Source organism: Myotis daubentonii, chromosome 1 (assembly GCF_963259705.1).
Source record: "Myotis daubentonii chromosome 1, mMyoDau2.1, whole genome shotgun sequence".
NCBI lineage: Eukaryota > Metazoa > Chordata > Mammalia > Chiroptera > Vespertilionidae > Myotis > Myotis daubentonii.
The window spans coordinates 188,609,014-188,633,459 of record NC_081840.1 but is presented as its reverse complement, the minus strand read 5'-3'; the positions used below and the strand labels follow the sequence as shown (position 1 = coordinate 188,633,459).

The following is a 24,446-nucleotide window of genomic DNA, read 5'->3' as shown; positions in this document are numbered from 1 at the left end:
TGAAAGGTAAAGAAGACTGTTGAAAGTTTGAGGAAATATCACTGCTGGTCAGAACCTGCAGTGATTTCTCATGGCTCAGAGTCAACACCAAAGCCCTGTGAGTGGCCTCTCAGGACCTGAGCCTGCCCCTCCCTGGCCTTTCCCTCTCTGACCTTAGTTATAGTTAGCTCCTGCTTTCCAAGTTCACTCTGCTTTACCTACTCAATTCCTGGAATCTGCCAGACTCTCTTGCTTCAGGGCCTTTGCATTCGCTGTTCCTTTCCGCATACTCACTAACTGATCTCCTTACGCCCTGACTTTCTTAAGTTCTCATCTCCTTCGGGTCTTTGTTCAGCTATCACTCAGTGAGGACTTCCCTACCTACCTGTTCAAAACTGCCCTCCCTGTACCCATACCCCTACCTCCTGTCCTCCTGCCCCATCCCATCAGCTCTCCCTAAATCTCTCCCTTGCTTATCTTTTTCCATAGCAGTACCTCTGTCTAAAATATTAGACAATTTACTTTTTAATTTGGTTTATTATATTTTTCCCACCATGAATTTATCCTTTGTTACTGGAATAATTACTGATCATAGTGGACATTCAATAAATTGTTTAAATGAGTGAGTAGATGAGTTAAACTCTGGAAAATTTGACCCCAAGAATACAGTACTAGCCTCAATACACTCAGTAGATGAGTGTAAGTGATATAATTTGAAATAATAAGAAGGCATACTGAAGTTAAATAATATGTAAGTGATATAATTTGTTGTAATAAGAAGGCATATGAAGTTTAGTAATATGAAAAAAGAAGTTACTGAGTCTAGTCCCTAACAGGCATGGGTTAGTTAATTATGAAGGAGTATAGTAGAGTGGTTAAACTGTGCATTGCTGAGTTAGCGCCCCCCCCCCCCCCCCGGTCTTCTGATCACAATTACTATGTGATTTTTGAGTCAATTACTTAACCTCAGATCACAACTCTGAGGAACGTTGGGGAAAATGAAGGATGAACTTTGAACGACACTGCGGTAAGAGACATTGTAGTAAGGGAACAGGCGAAGTGTCGTCACCATTCATGTATCAGTGAACTATGCTCAACAGTGTGGCCGTATAGTGAGTGATGTGCTCTCTGGCTTTTGATTCAGTAGATTCTTGGCTTGTGTGAATCTAACAATTGGGTTTCAGATATTTGCTGGCAGCCTGGAAGGGTCACCGCATAGTTGTTTATACTTTGTAGAGACACCTGTGGGGACCCCTGTGCCAGCCGTGAGCCCAGATGGGGCCTGAGGTGGCCCATCTCCTCAGCCTTCTTTAACTTGAGAATGTAGAAACTCATATAGTTACACTTGACCATGTGTTATATCAGAAATTATGTGTCACAGTGATATTTGTGAATCTGGGCATTTGCAACCTAGAGTTGGCGGTGCGGGGTCGGGGGACACATTTGATGAATATCACAGGTCAGTATGCTCTTTAGGTATTCTGATGAGTCTGCTCTTTACCAAAGTGCTGTTTAATATTTGTGGTCCCAGGTTCCTAAAGAGTTTGGAATGGATCAAGCAAATATTAGTAAACTAAGGAGGGCCAGCATGCCATATAGTAGTTCAGAGCACAGGCTTGTGGAGCTGAACCGCATGGGTTTGAATCCTGACTTTAATAGTTACTAGCTGCGTGACAATCTCTTTGTGCCTCAGAAATGATGATGATACAAAGGGTACATACCTCATTGGATTATTGTGAGAATTAAGTGAGTTAAAACATGTAAAGCAGTTACAACAGTGGCTGGCACATAGTAAGCTAAACCTAAATGTTATGTAAAAATAAAGACATTTATTTGGGAGGCCTGTTAGAGAGTGCTTCAACCTTTGGCAGTAGGCACACCAAGATAGGGAAAGAAGTGAGTGTAAGTGATATAATTTGTTGTAATAAGAAGGCATATGAAGTTTAGTAATATGAAAAAATAAGTTACTGAGTCTAGTCCCTAACAGGCATGGGTTAGTTAATTATGAAGGAGTATAGTAGAGTGGTTAAACTGTGCATTGCTGAGTTAGGCCTCCCCCCCCCCCCCGGTCTTCGGATAACAATTACTATGTGATTTTTGAGTCAATTACTTAACCTCAGATCACAACTCTGAAATGTGTGTGTGAAAAGTACTTATCTTATGGGGCTGTCATGACAATACCTGGCATGTAGTAAATTTTTGCAAATGGAACATTTAAAAAATAATGGATGATGAGAGTCCCTAATCTCTGTCCCCACATTGTTATAGGTATTGAAATCCTTGAGCTAGAATCTTCAGCCCTGTCCTATTACTGAGCCAGTTGGACAAAATCTGACAGCACCAGGAACGAAATAATGCATGCATGATACTTAGCACAGTGCCTGGCAAGTAGGAAGAACTCAATAAAATGCTGGGAGCCTTATCCCCGCCACCAGGCATGATGGTTCAAAGTTAGCTGATAAGGAGAAAATTAGATAGTTATTATTTAAAAATCCCTTCTAGCCATTTCCCCATTCTAGATTTGGAACAAGTTACTGTTTCTTCAGTTGAATACATGACAAGTAAGTGGAAGTTTGCTTATGTATGGGGTTCATGTTGTTTAAAAATATATCCAGGGCCTTTAAACTTAGAGATGCACTTAATATCAAACATGTGTGTACCCTCACTCTACCTATGCCTCACTAGTTGATTCATTCATTAATCAACATTTAATGAGCACTCACTATATGTGGTGACCATGGTTGACATTGAACTGGAGGTAGAAAGACTTTATGTAGATGATACCTGCTTTCTAATAATTTATAATGTGGTGGGGACATCTGCCATGATATATCCATGTACAGTTGCATGGGGTTAAATGATTGTGACAAGGCAATGCCATACATGCCAGATAAAAATGCTGTGTATACCTTCCAGGAGGCAATGGAGAACAGATGAAGGATCATAGCTCTTCTTGGCCAACGATGTGTCTGAGAATGTAGAGAGGGCTCTGGAGAGGTTTGAGTTGGGTCTTGGAGAATGAGTTAACTAAGATGACATGTTAATTAGAGGAAGCAGCTTGTGTACAAAGGCATGGTAGCCTGCTGGGGAATGGTATGGCATGGGGGAAGGCAGGAGCTAAGTGTAGAAAGTTCATGACAAGCTTTAAGTTCTGTGTTGAGTAGTTTGGACTTCCTCTTCAATATAATGAAGAGCCATTGCATGACCTTTAAAAGGAGAATGATACCAAATTGTGTTTTATAAATGGATGGATTTAGGGGGACCTGGTTTCAGAGCCAGGGAGACCAGTTTGAAACCGTTGGTGGCAGCCATCTCATACTCACTTCTAAGCCTGGACATGCTGGAGTATTGCTTGACTAATAGCTGCCTTGCAGGCTGGGTTCCCAGTTGTCGACAGTCCTTTACCCCACTGTTAACCTGTGGCTTGCCGGCCCTGCTCTGTGCTCTGCCTTCTTCATTCTGCTGCTGGTTTGGTCTGGCTCTGGGCTGAAGGCTGGCGGTGTGAGAAGGAAGGGAGACAGGATGGACCCGCCTCCTGCTGCCCTCTGGCTTCTCACGTGGAGCCCCCTGCCCCCAACCTTTTCAGTTCTTGCATCAACCCTTTCTTAGGACCTTTCTGATTTTCACGCAGAGCCTTTGAAGAAGGACAATCGACAGTGAAACGAGTTTAGAAGGGATCCTCCTTTTCCTGTCCCTAACAGTAAAAACTCAGGGAAAACTTTCAATGGGTAAAGTGTTGAATTTCTGACCTGGGAATGAAACTGCTGTGTTCTTCAGTGGACCTCTGGTCAGAAGCAGCACACGGTGGCCATAGAAGCACATGGATTGGCCCCTTAAAAAAATTAAAGAGTGTGTGACTGTGGGTGTTGGCTGACGGGATTGTTCCGAGAGGGTCATGCAAGCCATTTCCTTTTCAGCACTTAACCCTCTCCGGCAATTTCTCCTTTCACCTGTCACCTCCCATGAGCCTCCACACCTTTCCTTGCTCCAAAGCCTCTGCCTCCATCCTGTACCAGTTCTCTCCATGTCCTTTGTTGTTGAGCCTGTTCCAGCCTTTCAGAGCTCAGCCAGCAGACTGTGGATAGAGGGGAGGAGACCTTGCCCCAACATGGAGAGGATGGGAGAGAGGGATGGGGTCCTGTGGCCTTGAGGGCCAGTTGAGCACTCATCTCCCCAGCTGACTCTGCCATGCATTTGCTCATGGAGGCAAAACTGTGGCCTTCAGGTCTGTAGGACTTTCAATCTTTATTGTACTCTCTGGGCCCCTAGGGACCTTAGGTTTAGATTCAACTGAACTAAATTGAATTTATTTACTGAAGGAATTTATCCAGTACCCTAAGCACTTAGGAAGTGTTTCAGGCCCAGTTTAAAGGATACTGAATGAGAAGGTAACTCACATTCCCAAGGTTGCACAGCTTCTAAAGGGCACACCTGGTACTGGCCCTCAGCCTCACCTGATTCTGCATATGTGGAGATGGGTGAGCTTCCCCACCTGACCATCATGTTAATGTTTCCAGGGGGAAATGAAAAGTCAGATTTGCAAATGGGCCGTTTTTTTTAAAATTGAAAATTTTATTGACATAATTGTAGACTCACACGCATGTTTGAGAGACAATAGAGTTTGCTTGTACACCGCCAGTTTTCCTCAGTGTTAATGTTTTCTAAACCTTTAGTGCAATTAGTGCAATATCCTAACCAGGATATTGGTACCGATATAGCCATAAACCTACTCAGATTTCCTCAATTTTACTTGTACTCATTTCTGTGTTTGTTTTAAGTTCTATACAATTTTATTACCTGTGTAGATTTATATATCCATCACCAGAGGTAAGCTACTGAACAGAGCCAACTCTGCAAAGGCCTCTTTTGTTGCCCTGGTATAACCACAAATATTCCCCTGCCCCCCAGTTTCCACCCTGTGGCCACCACTAATCTATCTTTCATAGCTAGAGTGTTGTGATATGTTATATAAATGGAATCATATAGTGTATAACCTCTTGGCGTTTGCTTTTTCCATTCAGCACAATCCCCGGAGAGTCATTCAATTGGTTTTGTATGTCATAGTTTGTTCCTTTTTGTTGCCAACTATGGTCTGGATGTACCATAGTTCGTTTAACCATTCACCTGTTGAAAGACACCTGGACTAATTCTGGGTTTTAGCTATTATAAGCCAAGCTGCTGTGAACATTCATGTACAGCTTTTTTTAAAAAAATATTTTTATTGATTTCAGAGAGGAAGGGAGACGGAGAGAGAGAAACATCAGTGGTGAGAGAGAATCACTGATTGGCTGCCTCTTCCATGCCCCCTACTGGGGATTGAGCCTGCAACACAGGCATGTGCCCTTGACTGGAATTGAACCTGGGACCCTTCAGTCCACAGACTGACTCTCTATGCAGTGAGCCAAACCAGCTAGGGCTCATGTACAGCTTTTTGTTTAAACCTAAGTTTTCATTTCTCTGGGAGAAGCGCCCATAGGTACAAATGAACTTCCAATGCAGTTCATAAACCCAGAATTATGTTTGGCGTGATCCTGCTCTGGATTATGTTCTCACCTTTTATCCAGTCGGCAGTTAGATTTCATGTGGGGCCGTCACCCAGTTCTCCCTGGCCCGGGGCCCGTGTAAATTTCCAGACCGATTAGGGCACTCCCCAACCCCAAGTTGCTTTGTTGCCGGCTGACCTCTGGGAGTCACCTCTGCCATTCATCATACTTGTTAGGTTTGTCTCCCTGATGTCTCTTTTCCTATCTATGTCCAGAGCTCCAGCAGCCTCGACGGTTCCACCAACAACCACGTTCTTTCCCCTTCTTTGCTGTGGAAGTATGGGCTCTCTCGCCTGTGAAGTTGGGAAGGGAATAGTTGTTGCTTTTCCTCTGTGCCTGCCCTCCGCTTCCCTGTAGTGAACACATGTTGCCAAAAGATGGCAGTGTGCTTTGCAGCCGCTGAGCTCGCTCTGCCCTGTCGCCTGTGGTTTGGAGAACTGATACTATTCTTTCTGTGCGTGTTGAAAACGTGGATAGCAGATTTTCCAGAACAACAAAGGCACCAAGAAATTGCTGTGTGATTTAAAAATTTTGAAAGAAACATCACATTTACAAATGATTTGTAAGGAAACTGGTTCCCCACTTCTTAGAAGTAATTTGAATAGAGAAGAGAATTCAGAGATGTGTGTATAATTCTAGATGTCAGTGCGATTGTTGCATTCTATGTAGCTCTTGAAAAAGATCTGTGAAAATGCTGATTTCTGCCTCCCATCTGTTCTGAGAACAGCCAAGTAGCAGGGACAGCCTGCTTTTGAGCTCTGAGACCTGAGACGCACACCTCTTAGTCCTTCAGTGAAGGCCCTTATGCACATGGTAAATATAATTTTCAAGGCAGCAATGGTTAATGGTAATAAACTCTTCACTTCCTAGTATTGGTCCACTCTCTGGCGTGCGTCACTTCAGTGTGTGTGTGGGCATGTGTGTAAAGAATTGTTTAAACATTTGCTATGCACAGGAAAGCTGTTGTAAAGTGAGAGATTATGGGGTTTGCTGGATATCATAAACAGAGCAAGCTAGTGAGGATAAAGTGGGATGAGTTTAAATGTGAGGTTAACTAATAAACATTAAGCTGTGTGCATGGAAAAACCCAGCAGTGTCCAGTCAGGTATGGACATGTTAAAAACTGGAGCTCTTCTGCTCCCTAGGGTGCCATCCTCTGGTGCCCTTTTTGGAAGCAGCCAGAAAGCCCTGCTGTTCATGTGACCCACGTGCAGCCTGGTTAAGTGGAGAATGAACGAGGTGTGGAGGAGAGGGGGCCAGCTCTGGGACTGGCGCTCTATGGGCCAGTGTGTGGAGGTTGCAGGGCCTGCTTTCTGCTTCCCCCGGGCTAGGAGCTGCCTCTGCAGCTCATAATATAGCTGCATGCCTGGGGTGACAAGGGAACGGGCTCCACCGTCAGCAGCAGCCTTTTTGCTATTGCATCCTTTGGCAAAGGCCTTCGATTAGCAAGATGATTGCTCTGTATAAAGTTATAACCCTGAAACCAGTTGCTGTTACTATAGAGACGAGGGAAATGCTGCCGTGGGAGGCCTAACAGAGGAGTGGTGGGAGAAGGGCGGGAGGAGGGCAAGTGAGGCGAATCCAGAGGCTCGCACACCCAAAGACTTTCACCCTTTGGCAGCTCTCTGCCGGGGTAGGCTTGCATCTGCAACTGTGTGCTGGCGGCCGGCCACTTGCTGACTGGCTGAGTGGCAGCTGCTAGCTCTGTGTGGACTAGCCGGTGAGCACGTTGGCAGTTGGCGAGGGCTCTGGGGGCGGGAACCCACAGGGGTGGAATGTCGATGGGTGCCCAAGGCTCCATGGCTGACAGTTTTGCACAAATGTTTCTTGGGTTAGGCTTAAGTCACTCTTCCAAGCCTGCTCAGTGCTTAGGACTGGTTGGTGAAAGCCTGTCCGTTTGGCAGCAGATTTGACATGTGTTAGGGTTAAATCATGTGACTGTCCCAGAATAAGGGGGAATAAGAGAAACCCCACGTTGGCTGTGGACCTCTGAGGCAGGGCCCCCCTGCTCCTCTCGGGGCTCTGTGGAAGGAAGGCAGCCCCCGAATGGCTTTTGTCCTGACTGGTCTGACCCTTATCCCCGTGATGCTGGTGAGAAGCTTCCAAATCTATTCTGAACTTTGCCTCATGCTGGCGATGCGAGCCACCGGGAGCCGTTTAGAAGCCGCTCTTTCCTTTCTTTGTTTTCAGCAAATGCAGCTTGTGTGAAAGGAACATTTTAAGAATGGATTTGAGGGCCTGATTAGGGACTAGATGAGTTAATTTCTTCCCACTGATAGAGGGGAAAACTGATTAGGTCAGATGGTCATTTTAAAAGATATCCCTGTTCTGCTAATAATAGCAAGCAACTGCTGAGAGGGCTTTTAGAGGGGTGGGGGTGGGGAGGGGAGTGTGACAGAAACCCAAATAACTGACATTTGTGCTGCAAAGATGAAGAAAGCCGTCAATTCCCTGTGCTCCGTGCAGAAGCCCAGATGTGCCGGGCTGGACCGGCTCTCGTGGAGGAGAGGGCTGCTCTGGGAAAGGCTGCTGTGGGCGTGCAGATTTTATATTTTCAGTTTGCAGCTCTCATTCTCTTTCGCTCCCTACATGGAGGAGGCTGCTCGCAGACGCTCTGCATTGTCCGTCAGGAAGGACTAGGTTTCTAATTACTTGCTATGTATAGTCTTGGAGGGAATGCGAAATATGCATCAGAGGGCCAAGGAATGCACCAACCATTATTCTCACTCTAACTCAGCTGGAGCTCAGGGACACTGTTTCCTTCGGCTGGATGGTCTCAGCCTGGGAACAGGGCTCTGGGCATGAACATGGCTACAGTCATTACAGTGGCTACAGTGTCTCCTTCAGTGGCTACCGGTGCCCTACCTTTACTCCTGCTCCGCTTGTTAGTTGCATGCGATTTTGGGAAGGGCTTGGGTGCAGAGGCTAAACATTTAGGGAATATGTAGGAAGTAAATAGGACCCGTTTGATTAATGGTGAGGCGCAGAAATGATGTTCTGTAGGAAATGGCGGTGGAGTCTGTAGGTTGGTAGGACTGGAAAGGGTTAGTTCTGAGAACTGTGGGCTAAACTCTTGGTTTTCCAAAGGGGAAACAGTTCTATTAATGTCCATGCAGTAAGTAGTACAGGGCTCCAGGATTTATGGGACTTCTGAGGTCTTTTAAGAAAATTTCCCCATTAAGCTGTCATCCTTATCCATGTCGTCAAACGCTGTGTCACTGGTCGGGTCTTGCCCTTTGGACCGACTGCCCTGGGTCACTAGGGGAGAAGGCAGATGTGATCACACTGGAGCCCTGTCTGTCTTGCTCCTCATTGTATCTCTAGTGCCTATTTGTGTGCCTGGCACCTACCAGGTCCTCAGTAAATGTTTACTGAATAGATGAGTGGAGGAGGGCAGGAAAGAGAAAAGGGAATGAGTGACTGCTGTCTGTGTGTCTAGCACCGGGTATGGTATGTTTCAAGTGCTTAGGCCATCGTCACCAACAACCTCCATAGTGCCAAATCCCATGTTTCCTTCTCTGTCTCCACCTTTCTCAGCCTCCCAGTAGCATACTCTGCTCTTCTGTCAACTTCCTTGACATCACTCTTTCCTGGTTTCCCTCTTACCTCACTCACTGCTTTTGTTCCTCTGCTCTGCTTGTAAATGCTGGCATGCCCGGCACTTGGTCTCAGGTCTACGCCTCTGTTTCCACATTTTCTTCCTGGATGATCTCATCTAGTAATGGCTTCAGAGACCAGCTTTCTTCATTGATTTTCCAGTTTTTATCTCCAGCCTCAGGCTCCCGTGCTACAGATTTAGACATCTAATTGTGTACCGGATAGTTCCTTTTTCATATATATAGTATGCATCTCGACCATAAACTGGACAGAAAAGGACTCTCGATTCCTTCCCCCAAACCCGTTCGTCCCACAGCCTTCCCTGGACTCCTGAGATAGTTTCCTAGTTTCTTCCGTCTCCTGATGATTTATATTTCACACAGGAGCCAGAGTGAGCCTTTAAAAACGATAAAACAGTTCCATCTTAAAACTCTTAGGTATAGTTAATAATACTGTATTGCATATTTGAAAATTGCCCAAAGAGTAGCTCTTAAAAGTTCTCATCCCAAGAAATAAAAATTTTGTAACTCTATATGCTAACTAGACGTATCATGGTGTGATCATTTCACAGTACTGTAGTCTCCCCTTATCCAGGTTTCTACTTTCCATGGTTTCAGTTACCCATGGGGTTTGAAAATATTAAATGAAAAATTCCAGAAATAAATGATCGATAAGTTTTAAATTGGGTGCTGTTCTGAGTAGTGTGATCAGATATCGTGCTATCTTCTTCTGTCCAGCCTGTCCACGCTCTCCATGCATGAGTCACCTAGTAGCCATCTCAGCCATCAGATAGCACGGTATCGCAGTGCTTGTGTTCAGGTTACCCTTATTTCACTTAATAATGGCCCCAAAACACAAGGGTGGTGATGCTGGCAGTTTGGATAGGCCAAAGAAAAGTGCTTCCTTTAAGTGAAAAAGTAAAGGTTCTTGGCTTAATGAGGAAAGGAAAAAATGTAGTAAGCTGAGCTCAGCCAGAGTGGCTCAGTGGTTGAGTGTCACCCTATGAAGCGGGAGGTAATGGTTCGATTCCTGCTTAGGGCACATGCTCCCGGTGGGGGTTGGAGGGTGGGGTGCAGGAGGCAGCTGATGGATGATTTTCTCTCATCATTGATGTTTCTATCACTCTCTCCCTCTCCGTTCCTCTCTGAAATCAATAAAAATATATTTTAAAAAATGTAGTATGCTGAGGTTGCTAAGGTCTACAGTAAGAATGAATTGTCTATCTGTGAAATGGCCTAATTTATGAATTAAACTTTATCATAGGTATGTATGTCTAGGAATAAACATATATATAGGATTCAGTAGCATTGGTTTCAGACATTCATCGGGGGTCTTGGAACACGTCCCTCTCAGATAAGGAGTGGCTTCAGTATATGCAAATATCAAATCACCTTGTACATCTAAAACTATTATTATGTTATATGTCAGTTATACCTCAGTAGATCAGAATAAAAAAAAACACACACACACAACTCTTCAGTGGATCCCAGAACACCTCTGATGCTGACTGACCACCATGGTCTGCATGGCCCTGATTCCTCCTGTCTCTCTCTCCAGCTTCGCAGACCTCATTTCCATTCCTGGAACATGCTAAACTTGTTCCCACCTTAGGGCCTTGCACTTGCTGTTCCCTTTGCTTGGAATGCTTTGCCCCCAGATCTTCAAATGCCTGGTTCCTTCGTATCATTTTCTTCTCTGCTCAAATGTCACGTCCTCAGAAGCCTCATCTGAACCACCTTATACCAGGCAGCCCACTGTCTCCTTGTATTTCTTACAAAGCACTTAATGCTGCCTGAGGTGACCTTGTTTATCTATTTATTACTCTGTTTCTCAGGAATTGTCTGTCTTATTCGCAGATGCATTCCCCTCCCTCTGGAGAGTGCCAGGACATAGCAATTGCTGGAGAGTAAATCAGTGCATCATCCATTCTTCATGGGAAAGGCTCAGAGAGGGCTGGCAAAAGACTTGGCTTCTCAAGTCTTCAAGGCATTGTTTTTCTACTATAATTCTGGTGGCTGATCCATATCCCATTTGAATTTAATTTTATATTTTTAGTTTTCATACAGAGAAGGAACTAGATATTTATCAGGGTGAATTATTGCATGCATGTCCCCTATCCCTGAAAGAAAATATTCTGCAAGTGTCTGAAGGTAATGAGTTTCTTAATGGCATTGTCCGCCAACAAATGTTAGGGTAAAAAGGAATCAGGAAGGAAGAAAGGAATTAAACATGTAGTAGGTGCTAGGCACAAAACTGAGTACTTTCACATTTGTTACCCAATTTGAATCTCAAAGCAGTCCTGCCAGGTCGATATTAGTATCCCAGTTTTATAGATGGAAACATGGAGGCTCACAAAGTTAATACTTTGCTCCAGGTGATGCAAATATTAAGTGTTAGACTGAGATTTTTAAAGCCCAGGTCCACCTGACACCAAACTTCTGACATTTTTTGCTAAGATGGTTGTTTGCAAGATGGATATGCTCCTAAAATAAAGAGGAGGAAAAATGCGAATTCAGTGCATATCCACAAATATTATAACAAGTATCTGAAGCACAAGAATAAGTTTTACAGGCAATATGGAAAACAGACCTGCAGTATTCCATGCCCGGACATTGAATAGATGGATGAATAGAATGCAGCATAAACATTTGGTCCTCTGGCGGCGCTCATGTATGGTGTGACATAGAGCAGCTGTCCCCAGAGAAAGTTCTTTGTTTCTAGACCAGGCCGACACAGCAGCATTTGAGCAATTGGGGATTTCTTTATGCTTTCACTATAAATAGAGTGCGTGGAATTCTGTATGTCAAAGTTAATGCAGTGAAAACGAGCCCCTGAATAAGGAAGTAAACCGTAACTCATTCCATAAACGAGAGACGTGTTTGGCACCGAGAGGCCGTAAAAACACTGTCATTACTTGGATGGATCCTGAGGTCTTATTTAGCATGTGAAATTGCAGAGAGGATCCTATTATGTAAGGTGACAGGAGGACAGCATAATGTGGCTACAAAATGAAGAACTTTGTGCCCTTCATGGAAGAGTTAACAGGACAGATACACAGAGAGAGGCGTGTGATAAGAATGTGGAGCATAAATGAATGGGTGGCATATATGTGTGACTGTCGCCGAAGCCGTGTTGCTGGATAATCCTCAGATGTCAGATTTCCGTAAGGCCAACATGTGACTCAAAGCTTGCCACTCCACAGAGCATACTGGGCTGTGCTGGTATTAAGAGGCTGGCTGGAAGCTAGGCTCTCACTGTGCACTAGCCTACCTCCCTGTCGCTATCTGTGTGTGGGTGGGTGTGCATGTGTGTGTGTGAGGGCATACATTTTCATGCAGTGGGTGTTTAAAGAGCTCAGCACTGAAGCTGGATTTCCACAAACGATCATCAACGAGCACTCCAGATATACCAAACTTCCTCTCTTGGTATTTTTTTCTTTCCTTTTTTTTTTTTCCAAATGCAAATCCCGAAGGGGAGCACCCCCACCACCCAGCCTGCGGGATTGAGATGATTTTCTCTCACCTGTCCATGTGGGTGCCCTCTCAAGGTTAGAGCGGAAGCCATGTGGGACTGGAGTATTCTCTACCACCAGAGGAGAGGAGCTGCGTGAAGAAGTGGCAGTCACCAGACGAAGAGTGACGGTGCCCCGTTAACATGAACAACAGCTTGCAGGTCAACCTGCCCAGAAGCTGGGCTGCTTCGAGTGGCTCCCTCCAGGAGAAGTCTGAGCATTCTTTTTTTCTTTTTTATTACTATAGGATGGAGGATGAAGCTGTCCTGGACAGAGGGGCTTCTTTCCTTAAGCATGTGTGTGATGAAGAAGAAGTAGAAGGTGAGCTCGATGGGTCCAGGGAAGTATATATGCATATACGTATGTCTTTGTAGAGAGTAGCATTTGTCCATTCCGTGTATCTTATATTTTTGAAGTTAAAAACCTAAGCTTTTCTATGAGTTTCATTAATCTCCCCATTTTGCTTCGACACAGAAAGTAATTTTAAGAACTTCATTGGACCATCAGAATCTGAGTCAGTGTAGTCCTGCATGGTTTAAAAAAAGGGGTGGGAGTGGGGGTCCTACTTTGAAGCAGGTGCCTCTTTGTAAAAAAGAATTTTTTTTTGCCAGAACATATGAACCACCTTCCAGTGACTAATTTAAGGAAGCTGCTAGATTTATATAAATGTGTTTGGTTGAATCTTCCCCTGTTCTTTCATATAGCTTGCAGGGTAGAGAAACAGATGTTAGAGAAGGAGACTGATACCATTGTGGCCAGGAAGAGGGGTATAAGCTGAGGATGTAAAGAGTGGTAATCATGGATAAGTCTCAGTTAGGAAAAGATGGACAAGCATGTTTTACTTAAAAAAACCCAGGACCTCTTTTGCTAAGGTTCCCCAGTCCTGTTAAAAACCAAATAAAAGTTAAATTTTAGCTCATATTATGATGCTTTTAGTGTGTCTCTCGCTTGACTTTTCAATAATGTGGAATAATGCTATTGATTTGATAGCGAGAAAGCAGGACTTAATATTTGTTAAAGTAATTATGTGAAGGCATCACAGATATGCAAGGTGTCATGAATATTTATAATGAGGTTTAAAAAATAATCGGTACTCATAAAATTAAATGAAACTTGCAGGTGAACCATGTCATAAAATATGCCTGTTAAAATCACCCGAGAGACAACTTATATGTGTTTGGAAACTCTAGTTTGATTAGTGCCATTTGGTAAACATTTAATGTATACCAAAAACTTGGACTGGAGGGGCGGTGGGGTTAGGAAAGAGAGGGTGGTGTTATGTGTTCTGGAGTGATTCTCCAGTCAGACTCATCCCAGACAAGTGATGCTTCTGTGCCACCTGGAGTCGTTTGAAAAAGTGACCAGTGTTTTTTCTCACGTTTCCTTAGTGAGTTTCTTCTGACCATGCAGTGTTGGAGGGTAGGTTCCCCCCTCCACCTTGCTACTTCCTGCAGTTATACTCTCGAGACTAGTAAGAATTTGATACCTAAGTTTCTTAGGAAAAAGGAAACTACAGTATTTTCTTTCATATTGTTTTATGGGTTCCTTGCACTTTTACAACATGACTGTGGGAAAATGTCAAGTTTGTGAAAGCAAAATAGTAAAACTTTTGTCTTAAGATTCTTACAAACTGTGATGTTAAGTCTCCATTGTCACTGTCCCAGGGTCAAAGAGGATATAAGAATATTAAACTTATAGCATTGTATGTAAGAAATATTGTAGGATTGAAAGAATATTCTATAGTCTCAGGTCAATTAAAGTAGAAAAATCAGTGAGGAAGCTTGGGAATGAGATGTGTGAGTGTATGTGTGTGTGTGTGCACGCGTGTGAGTGTGTTTGTTTTCCTAGAGAATAATGTTCTAGCTAAGTTCACAGCAGATGTAAATCACTTTCTTGAGTGTGTTAGTTCTGTGGGATTGACAGCACCCTATTGCAATTGGGTATTGTACATGGGTTTCGTAAGGCTTTGACCAAGAAGCTTATTTCCTGAAGTATTTCCTTTGATTTTCAGGCACAAAATTAAGACAACAATTTAATGGATAGCATACAAATCAGTAGCCAGGTTTCTCTAAGGAGAAACAAAAAAGACAACAAAAGCTGATAGAAACATCTATAAAATGGTTTGGCTTTGTGGTGATTAAACTTGCCACATGGGTTTTGTGTATTTTCCTGTTCTGAGACATCTATTTGAATGATTATCATTCATGTTGGTTGGAGCCTGAGTTGATTATATTTCTTTCAAGGCATGTTTAGCCAGTTGCCTGTGGTTGAGTCCTCAGAGCCTACTGGATGGTTGTCAGTGGTATCATTATTTGGTGGCGAACACCCAACAGTACAGGCTCTTGTACAGTACGCCTCTTAGAACTTCAATAGAAACGATTAGTTTCTAATTCCGTGCCCACCCAATGGACCCTCCCATTTTCTCACCTGGCTCCATCTGATGGGGTGGGAGCACTTACGTTTTATAGTGACTCTAGGTGAAAGTATAAAGAAGTTGCAGTGGACATGGGTGTGATGGCTTATCTATGCGGTTGAGCATGAAGTGGTTGAGCATGAAGAAACAGATGACTTGACTGCCAAGACCTCTAATGAGAATTCTTTTGTATCTTGAGTGGGAATGTACTCCTCAAGGACATAAATCCGCCTCATATTTTTAATTGCACCAAGAAGGGTGTATTTGAAGGAAAGCAAGCTATTATCTCAGAACATAAGTAGCTGAGTTCTGGTACATTTATGGCAGAAGGAATCGCTCCAGTTTTAAGGATGAGAAATTCAAAGGTTAAAGGAATTGGAACACCTTACATTTCTATTATCAAACAAGAAAAATTTTTTTAATGCAAGCAGTTATTTCTCTTGCTTCTAGGGTACACATGACTGTTGCATGTTGCAGCACACTTGGCAAAAGTAAACAACATAAAACTTTGTCTTTTAAAGTAATGTGCACAAATAAGACGTACTTCCATTAAGTGATTATTAGGGTGACAGAGGTCCAGTAGCTCTAGTTACTTTGAAATGTTCATGCTTTTAGAATTCTTCTTAGACCCTCAAATTTGGGGGCATTGGATTGAGCTCAGTCTGATGCAGAAGAGCCCAGTGTGCTCTCGTACTTTCATCTACTGCTGTAGTTCTGAGTAGGGGAGGGAGTCGGGACCTCAGCCCCGCCCTCAGTTCACCTGGTTCAACTTTACTCTCCGTGGGTGGCATGATACTTAATCCACCATCTGAAAACTAACAGAATACCATCAACTGCAGAACTCACTCAGAACAGTGAGTCAGAAGAGGAGTCATCTTCTGTTTAAATAATGAATTCATCTGTGTGGGATATATTTTAAAGACCTAAACCTCATTTTCACATAATTTGCCTTGTGCTTTTGTGTTAGTAGTGTAAAGATATACTCTTTAAAAAGGTAACCAAGTGTCAATTTTTAATCTTTAAAATAAAGAGAAGCTTTGTTTTCACTCACTGATAAGTGAAATAAGTCACAGAAAAAGTTCAGAATCATATGATTTCACTCATATGTGGGATATAAAACTGAAAGCAACAAATGAACAGACAAGAAAAACCAACAAAAACTCATCAACACAGACGTCAGTATGGTGCCTACCAGAAAGAAGGGGGAATAGGGATGTGGTAAAGGGTAAGAGTCAAGTATATGGTGATGGAAGATTAGTTGACTTTGGGTGTTGGACACACAACGCAATATGAAGATTATATCATAGAAGTGTACACAGAAAACCTATGCAGTCTTATTAACCAATGTCACCCCAATAAATTTAATAAAAAGAAAAAATACAAAAAAATAAAGAGAAGCTTTAACATCTGTTCTTTCATTGGAGTTAACATTTTTGGCTCAGAGTGGCTGCTGTGGATAAACTCTTTTAAAAAGTTTAAAGTTTAAGATAATCATATTTTTTTCTGTACCAAAAGGCTCCATCTCTAGTCCAGGTACTTTCATCAGAATTGGCCTGTAGATGACAAATTGATGTTACCAGATGACCCAGAAATGCCGACTGTGAGAACTGCACTTTGTTTTCATTTCAAACGCACACAGAGAGGGGGAATTGGCAGGTTTGTGGAGTGAACCAAAGTTGAGATAGGAAGAAAGAGCCGCAGGTATCTGTTTCCAGAGGGATATCTTATACATGTTTTATCCCTAAGAAAGTCAGCCAGCATTTTAGATCTGTATGATGTCAACAGATTACTTAATAATCTCATATTTCGCAACAGGGGAAAAGAGCAAACTCCACCTTATCCTTTGAGATAAGGCCTTGGCCCTGCAGTGCTAGGTACCTTCCCAAGCAAGCTGTGGCACTCTGACGTTATGGGGAGGGGCCTTTTCTTAACCTCAAGTCTAACCAGCAACTCAGGAAGTGTAAAGTACAGCAAGACAATATTGGCTGAAATGTGTCTCCACTTCTGCAGTCTGATCGGTGCTCTCAAAGCTATTCTGATACATTGTGGTGGCTTTCCTCTCCCATTCAGAACTCAGGCCAGGAGGAAGCGAGCTCTCATCTCTCCAAAAGGAAGAAGAACTAATGCAGAGTCCCATGTCTGCGGATGGACATTAAGAGAATGTTGTTGGAAATGCATGGAATTTTACCGGAGAATTATTTTTAGGGAAGTAAAAGTAAAAAAAAAAGTAGGACACTGGAGCAGAATAAACATTTACCAAATATTTGTTAAAAGAAAGAGTGAATAAATGAATGCATAATATAAACTAAAGAAGAGCATATGTAGAATTACTTTACAGAGCACTCTACAATCTTTGTTTAGATTTTTAGTGAGAAATTTGGTTCTCAGTAGTCTTAGTCAAATAAGATGATATAGTTTCTAGTGAGCCTATCCTTGCTGTTACTCTCGTTTAATTTTGCAAAGATGATTGACATTTATGTCATTTATATACTTATTCTGATAAGGCGAAGAAGCCTCTAAAACACCTCTCTGCCTGATTTTTCTTTTCCTGCTTCAACTCTGTCTTTTGAAGAGAGAGACAAAATGATGAAATGGTAGCTTTTGTCTTTTTGGAAGTCGGGATCTCAACATTTTACAGACATGAAATCATAATGACTTAAACCTATTTTTCACTAGAGGATATGAGGATGATGTATTTATGTGTATTGGAGGAGGTAGTATTCTGAAGAAAAAGTGGGGCCTGGCAGACATTTGTTAATAATTACAGTGGTAAAACATGGAACTGCTGAGCAGGGGTGAATGGAAGCCTATCGGATGGGAAGGGAGGGGCCGGGTTGGGGCTGGGCTATTCTGAGCGCTGGATATAAGTGTCCGGTTGCGTTGTGCTGACCTCTTCGTTACTGGCCACTCTCATTTCTCAGAAACAGTGTGTGCAAAGGAAACACTTGGGCAAATATTGCCGAAGGAAAAGCCTGCTTGAAAGAAACAATGTGCCCACACATTGGAGAACTTTAAAGAAATGTGGCGAGGCGTTTAGGGGTTGATACTTGAATCTAGGTTTCGCAGAACAAGTTGAGTCCATACAGTGCCCTGTTTCTTTCTCCTGGTGGCCCCCGCTGAAGGCCCGTCAGCGGTCCTCAGGCAGGCAGCACTGAGCTTGGAGCTGCCTGACACCTCCTGCTGCGTCAGGGAGATTAAACACTCGTCCACAGGTTTCTTAAGGTTCAAGGAAATCTGATGATAATGCCACGGTTTTTTGAAGCTGGAATCAGACACCTGTTCCCAGGGTTTTCCAACTGCAGAGAATTCCCTGGGAGGACAGTATGGGCTAAGGACCTCTTGAAGCCACTTTCTGCCCTACATTTCCATGGCAATAGCCATAAAAACTGAACTTGGCACTTGCGTTGTGTTTAGTAAGGATGTAGAAATTCTGAAATGATATACTTGCAGCAATTTTGTCTATAGACTTCTTCGTCTAAAATATCATTTTAGAAGCTTTGTATCTGGTCATATTTCTGAAACATATTGTTTGATTTTTTGGGGAGGATGGTATCATTTGTTTTATTCATGTGTGTTAAAGCAGAGTGGCTAAGCAGCAGTTTGGGAATATAAGTTTAAAACTTCATTGCTGAATTGTTGTGTAAGTGAGGACAAGACTTACAGTTTGGAGTTGGGGTTTCTTGCTCTGTGAAATGGGAACAGTGGGGCATGCCATTCACCGGAGAACTGTTTGGGTTATTACCAGGAACAGCGTTACTGCCGTACCTGGCATTAGGAAAAGGAGGTTTTATACTCTACCATCTCTGTTCTTTTTCTTTCTGATTAAAAACAACTTCACCAATAGTTTTCATTTTCATCAATAATTAATATCACTCCAATATTTTTAACTGGCCTAAGTGATTTTTATTTGCTTAATTCTTTTTTATCAACATCTAACCTTTGCCTTCCTACCCATGCTTATCTAATGCTTCCAGTATTGGAAAAGGCAAGCTAGAATAATCCAGGTAAGGTTCCTAGGGCCTGCTGTCTATTTCTCTTTGAGCTCATTCTGATTCCCTTTAACCTCTGGGTGTGAGATCTGATTTTCATGGTTAGACTGCTCTGATACATATTGCCTCTAATTTGCCTCCTTTTCCAAGATGAGGCATATTAACTCCAATCCTATATAATAAAGAAGTAATATGCAAATTGACCATCATGCCCTCACACAAAGATAGCTGCTCCCATGTGGTCAAAGATGGCCACCACAAGATGGCATGCAGGGGAGGGCAGTTGGGGGCAACCAGGCCTGCAGGGGAGGGCAGTTGGGGTGACCAGGCCTGCAGGGGAGGGCAGTTAGGGGGGGACCAGGCCAGCAGGGGAGGGCAGTTGGGGGCGATCGGGCCAGCAGGGGAGCAGTTAGGCATCAATCAGATTGGCAAGGGAGCAGTTAGGGGGTGATCAGGCTGGCAGGCAGTAGTGGTTAGGGGCAATTAGGCAGGTGGTCAGGTGAGCGGTTGGGAGCCAGCAGTCCTGGATTGTGAGAGGGATGTCTGCCTGCTACAGGGATCGGGCCTAAACCAGAAATCGGACATCCCCGGAGGGGTCCCAGATTGGAGAGGGTGCAGGCTGGGCTGATGGACACCCCTCCCCCAGCCCAATGCACAAATTTCATGCACCAGGCTTCTAGTATAGGATAAAAAACAAATGCATGCCCATTGCCTAATAAAGCATGCAAATTTTCTTCATCCGGAGAACAGATTTAAGTGTATAGTATTTTTCTACCAATAAAGAAGATTCAAAGATCTATTATATGAAATTAATATCAATCTATTTTAGATGATACACAAGCTATTATGTAATTTAGGTGCAATTAAATGAGAGTGTGCAATAGTATAGTAATAATACTATCTATATGAACCTGAGCAAAATTCTTCTTCATTTTTATTATTACAAGGTTCAGAATCATTGGGGGAATTGAGAATTGGGACTTCTGAGGGAGAGTAGAGGAAGAATAGAATAAGGCTGCACCTAGTGCAGTTGAGTGTCTCTTGTTGCTGCAGTGAGCTTGCTGGTGGGACTTTGTTTTGTTATGTTTTACTTTATTTTTTTGGCTGATTGCATTTAGGGCACTGAGGTGAGAGCCTGTCATGACAGGAGTTCACAGAAGTTTCCAAACATTGTGTCCCTGAAGCTGCTGACTGCCAGGGGTGATGAAGGCGAAGGCAGGGAGGGTGGTGAGTGACACCCATTGAACCAGCAGTACATATAGATGGCTTAAATGGCTCCCTTCTCTGAACAGCTGCAAAGCCTTTCCATCTAGTTAATTGTTTTTACTTTTCCAGTGAGTTAGAATTAGAAGCCAACTATTGTAAGTGCTTTATCCAATGTGTTCACCTTTCTTTATACTCTGTTGACTTTGAAAGGAGAACAGACTCTACTTAAACATCTTGAGATGTTTTGCTTTGCTGACCCTTCATGGTGGAATGCTCAATAACTTTTACCAGGCTAAAACTTTCAGAAGTAAAAATAGGTTTTGAATTTTAGTATTATTGGCCAACATATCAGCTTTAGAGTCAGAATTGCAAGTTTATAGATGGGTGAAATCACCACCCCAGCCTCAGTTGATTATTACATTTCCAACAAGTAATTCTATCCCTACTGAAAAATACAATATCTTGGATGCAGAGCAGCGATTATCAATCGGTGTGCGCAGGAATTTTTGAAACATGCAATAGCTGACAACTTAGTCAGGGGCACTGACCTCTTTTCCCTTAGATTGCCAAATAAAAAAATGACAGCAGCCAACACAATAGCCATCCAGTGTGAATGAATCAAAATTATGCCTATTGTTTTGGTCAAAATCTTAGTAATTAGTTTATGTGTGCCATGAGATGAGCAAGGTTGACAATTGCTGATGTGGAGTGAAAGCTCATATTTGAATCCAGTGGATACACATATTTGGCAAATTACATCAGTATCTGATAGTTCTGGTACTTTTATTCAGTGTTGTGGGTTGGAAAATGTCGTAAGAACCAGAAGCCACAGGACCTGTTTCTGTTCCTGGCTCTGTCCTCCCTTTCGGGGTGACACAAGGCCAATCATGCTGTGTGGTTACATTTCCTTCAAGCAAAGTGCAGTTGACCTACTTCCTTACCCACCTACCAGCGATGCTCTAAGGCAGTGGTTCTCAACCTTCCTAATGACGCGACCCTTTAATACAGTTCCTCATGTTGTGGTGACCCCCAATTTCATTGTTACAAATTGAACATAATTAAAGCACAGTGATGAATCACAAAAACAATATGTAATTATATATGTGTTTTCCGATGGTCTTAGGTGACCCCTGTGAAAGGGTCGTTTGACCGCCAAAGGGATCACGACCCACAGGTTGAGAACCGCTGCTCTAAGGATATTACCTGAAAACCATGTTGATATCTGCAGGAAGCAATTGACATATTGCTTAATTTCTGAATCTTGGTTTTTAGTACAAAGAAATAGCATTTGCACCTCCCTATTTCCTAGTTTTGCTGGAAGTAAACTAATTTGAAATCCCCAGGATGAAGCCTAAACATTTACGATATTATCTCCCTTGGATATAGTTCCTGTCGGTCATTTATGTTTAACACTTTCTCGCCAGTGGTTGCTGTGACTGCAGAATGCATTTAGACGAACACTGGTGCTGATATCTGCTAATCAACGAATTAGTTGACTCGTATCTGTGTTCATTGCTCTTATTAACTTTAACTGATGGACAGTGCTTTTTTTCCCTTGAAGCTTGGGAAAGTGGTCAGAATAATTACAGATATAAGCTCTAATATGTTGCTTTTCTAAGCTCCCATAGATCATTGAATGTGATAACATATTCTAGTTAGGGCCACAATTAACGTTCTGTCAAATCAACCAGTCATTACTTAAGGACACAAGATGGTTATGTGATAATTTAGAGAGTATATCATGTATGGGAGACCAGGGTATATCTCTTCCATAGAGTGACATAAGTTGAGGCTGAAAGAATGAAGAGGAATTAAAAAGGTCAGGAATGAGGGAAGCACTGCAGGCAGGCAGTGTAGATAGAGGCTCAGAGGTGAGAAAGAAGTAGGCCTGTTTGAGAAATGGGATGAGGCCTATGTGGCTGGACCATGTGAATAGGGAGAGAGTGGCCTGAGGTGTGTGGAGGCTAAAATAATTTTCCTCCCACCTTCTAAGTTCTTCCAGCTGGACTAATACTCAAATTAACAGAGTCAGATTAACAGGATAAAATGCCCAAAATTTATTATACAAATGCATATTCAAGGTGCCATAAGAATGAGACCAGAAATGCATTGGGCAGTTGAGGCTTATATGTCATTATGGACAAAGGAGAAAGGGGGCAGGAGTCTGCAATTTCAAAGGGGAGATAACCAACTTACTGGTAGCCAATACAGAACTGACTGTGTGATGAAAAAATTCCTGCTTGGCCCTGGCTGGCGTGGCTCATCCCACCCATGGAAGGGCTGCTGATTCAATTCCTGATCAAGGCGCATGCCAGGTTGCAGGCTCCATCCCCAGTAGGGAGCATGCAGGAGGCAGCCATTGGGTAGTTTCTCCCTCTCCCTTCCTCTCTCTAAAAATCAATGAAGAAATCTTAAAAATAAAAATTCCTGCTGGTTAACCCAGAAACAGTGAGACACATGGGGGTGGGGGTGGGGGGAGGATCTAGCTACCAGGACCCTTGGATCTTCCCTGTCTATGCTAAGGTGAATATGCTAAGATTCCTTTCCAGGGGCAGGCTTTCCGTCTGAATCTCCTAGGCAAGAAAGAGTGGGGGTGGGGGCGGGGGAGCCAAAGGTTTTTTTGAGTCTCTTGTTTCTTAATAAGCAGCTTAAAACCAGTATCCCAAAAGGCACATTTTGAGGAGGCAAACCTTTGGACCCAAATAATTCATGGCGTTTCTGCTATGATAGGATTTAAGATTTTGAGTGTGCTCTGGGGAGCCATGGCAGAGGGTTTTAAGCAGGGAAGTGACAACACAAAATTGGCATGTAGAAAAGATCTCTGTGGCTGATGGAATAGAGTGAGAAGAGGACTGGACTGGGCTCTGTGAGTGCCAATATTTGGAGATTGAGAAGGAACAGTCCTAGAAGTTGGAGGAAAATCAGGAAGAAGGTGACTCTGAGGCCACAATAAGATCACTTTCAGTAAGAGGCAAGTGTGGACAGTGTCTGACTGCCTGGAGTCAGGTAGATGAGGATCGAAAAGTAGCCAGTGGATTTGGTAGAAAGAAGGTGATTGGTGGCTTTTGTTAGCAATTTGGGTGGCATTGTTAGAAAGAGTCAAATTGGAATAGGTTGGAGAGTGTCCATAGAGAAAGTTATCATTCTAAGAAGTTGGGAAGAGACTTTGAGAAATGGACGAAAACTTAGCCTTTTCCTCTGTGTGCTCTATTACACGTAAACAATGAAAATACTTATCTTTGTTATAGAATTTTTAGGGCTAGAAAGGATCTTAGAGATAATTTTAGCTCAACTTTCTCACCGTACTGATGGATTGATGAGCCCTGGAGGGGTTCAAGTAATTTGCTTGTAGTGATACTAATAGTAATGAAGTTGAAAGAAAAAAAAGAAAAAGAAAGGGTGTTGGAAGAGCTTATGAAATAGTGAGAGAGAAGGAAGTCACAAGCCAGGCCGGGCTCGTCATTGACTGACTGCAGGTGATGAGTGGGAGGACAGTGTCACAGCCAGAACTTCTCCATATTGTGGGGCAGTTGATGCGGCTGAGGGTTGTGGATTCAGAGAATTATTTTTTTTTTTATTGATTTGAGACAGAGAAACATCGATTTATTATTCCATTTATCCGTGCATTCTTTGGTTGATTCTTCCAGGGTTGTGGTTTTATACATGCCATTCTGTGTAGAAAGACATATTTTCAGAGGATTTCTGAACCCCTTTTTTTCTTCTAAGTAACTAGGTAATTACTAACTTGAAAGGACTTTTTTATTTATTTATTTTTTGGCTTTGCTTTGGAGACCCTGGAAGATGGGAGGAGTGGTGATGGGCTGTTACCATGGTAGTAGGACAGTGGGAAAAGGTAACCATATATATCTAAGACCTCAAAGAGTCCCAGTCTCTACATCATTAACTCCGTATTTGGCTTTTGTTGGTTCACTGGTAAATGAAGAGGTTGAATTCGGTGATGTTGAAAGTCATTTCAACTCTGAAAGTGTGACTAGGTGCTGGTGTGTCAGTGAATGCCATTCTCTTTTTATATGGAAACCCATAGAAATGAAGATTCTGGGATTGGGTTTAAGGAGGCTAATTTAAATCTCTCGTAGCACTCTTCCTAATTCATGGTCATTGTTTTAGCCTTTGGACATTATCCATGTCTTGCCTATATTACAGGTATGTGAGAGGAGGAAATGATGTGAGCAATATTAAGTGTCTGA

At 42.9% G+C, this 24,446-nt stretch overlaps 1 protein-coding gene across 5 annotated transcripts in view; it reads left to right on the top strand.

Annotated features, from left to right (window-relative positions):
- Positions 1–24,446, top strand: part of SLC4A4 (solute carrier family 4 member 4) — a 340,638-nt gene that overhangs the window by 37,528 nt on the left and 278,664 nt on the right. For 4 of the 5 annotated variants that reach the window (XM_059669116.1, XM_059669125.1, XM_059669135.1 and 1 more), the window contains one exon: positions 12,878–12,951. In XM_059669116.1, the coding sequence (XP_059525099.1) occupies positions 12,879–12,951 (73 nt within the window). In that variant the 5' untranslated portion in view covers position 12,878. Of the gene's footprint in view, positions 1–12,858; positions 12,952–24,446 lie in introns of those variants that run through there. The other variant, XM_059669098.1, reaches the window with a different exon arrangement.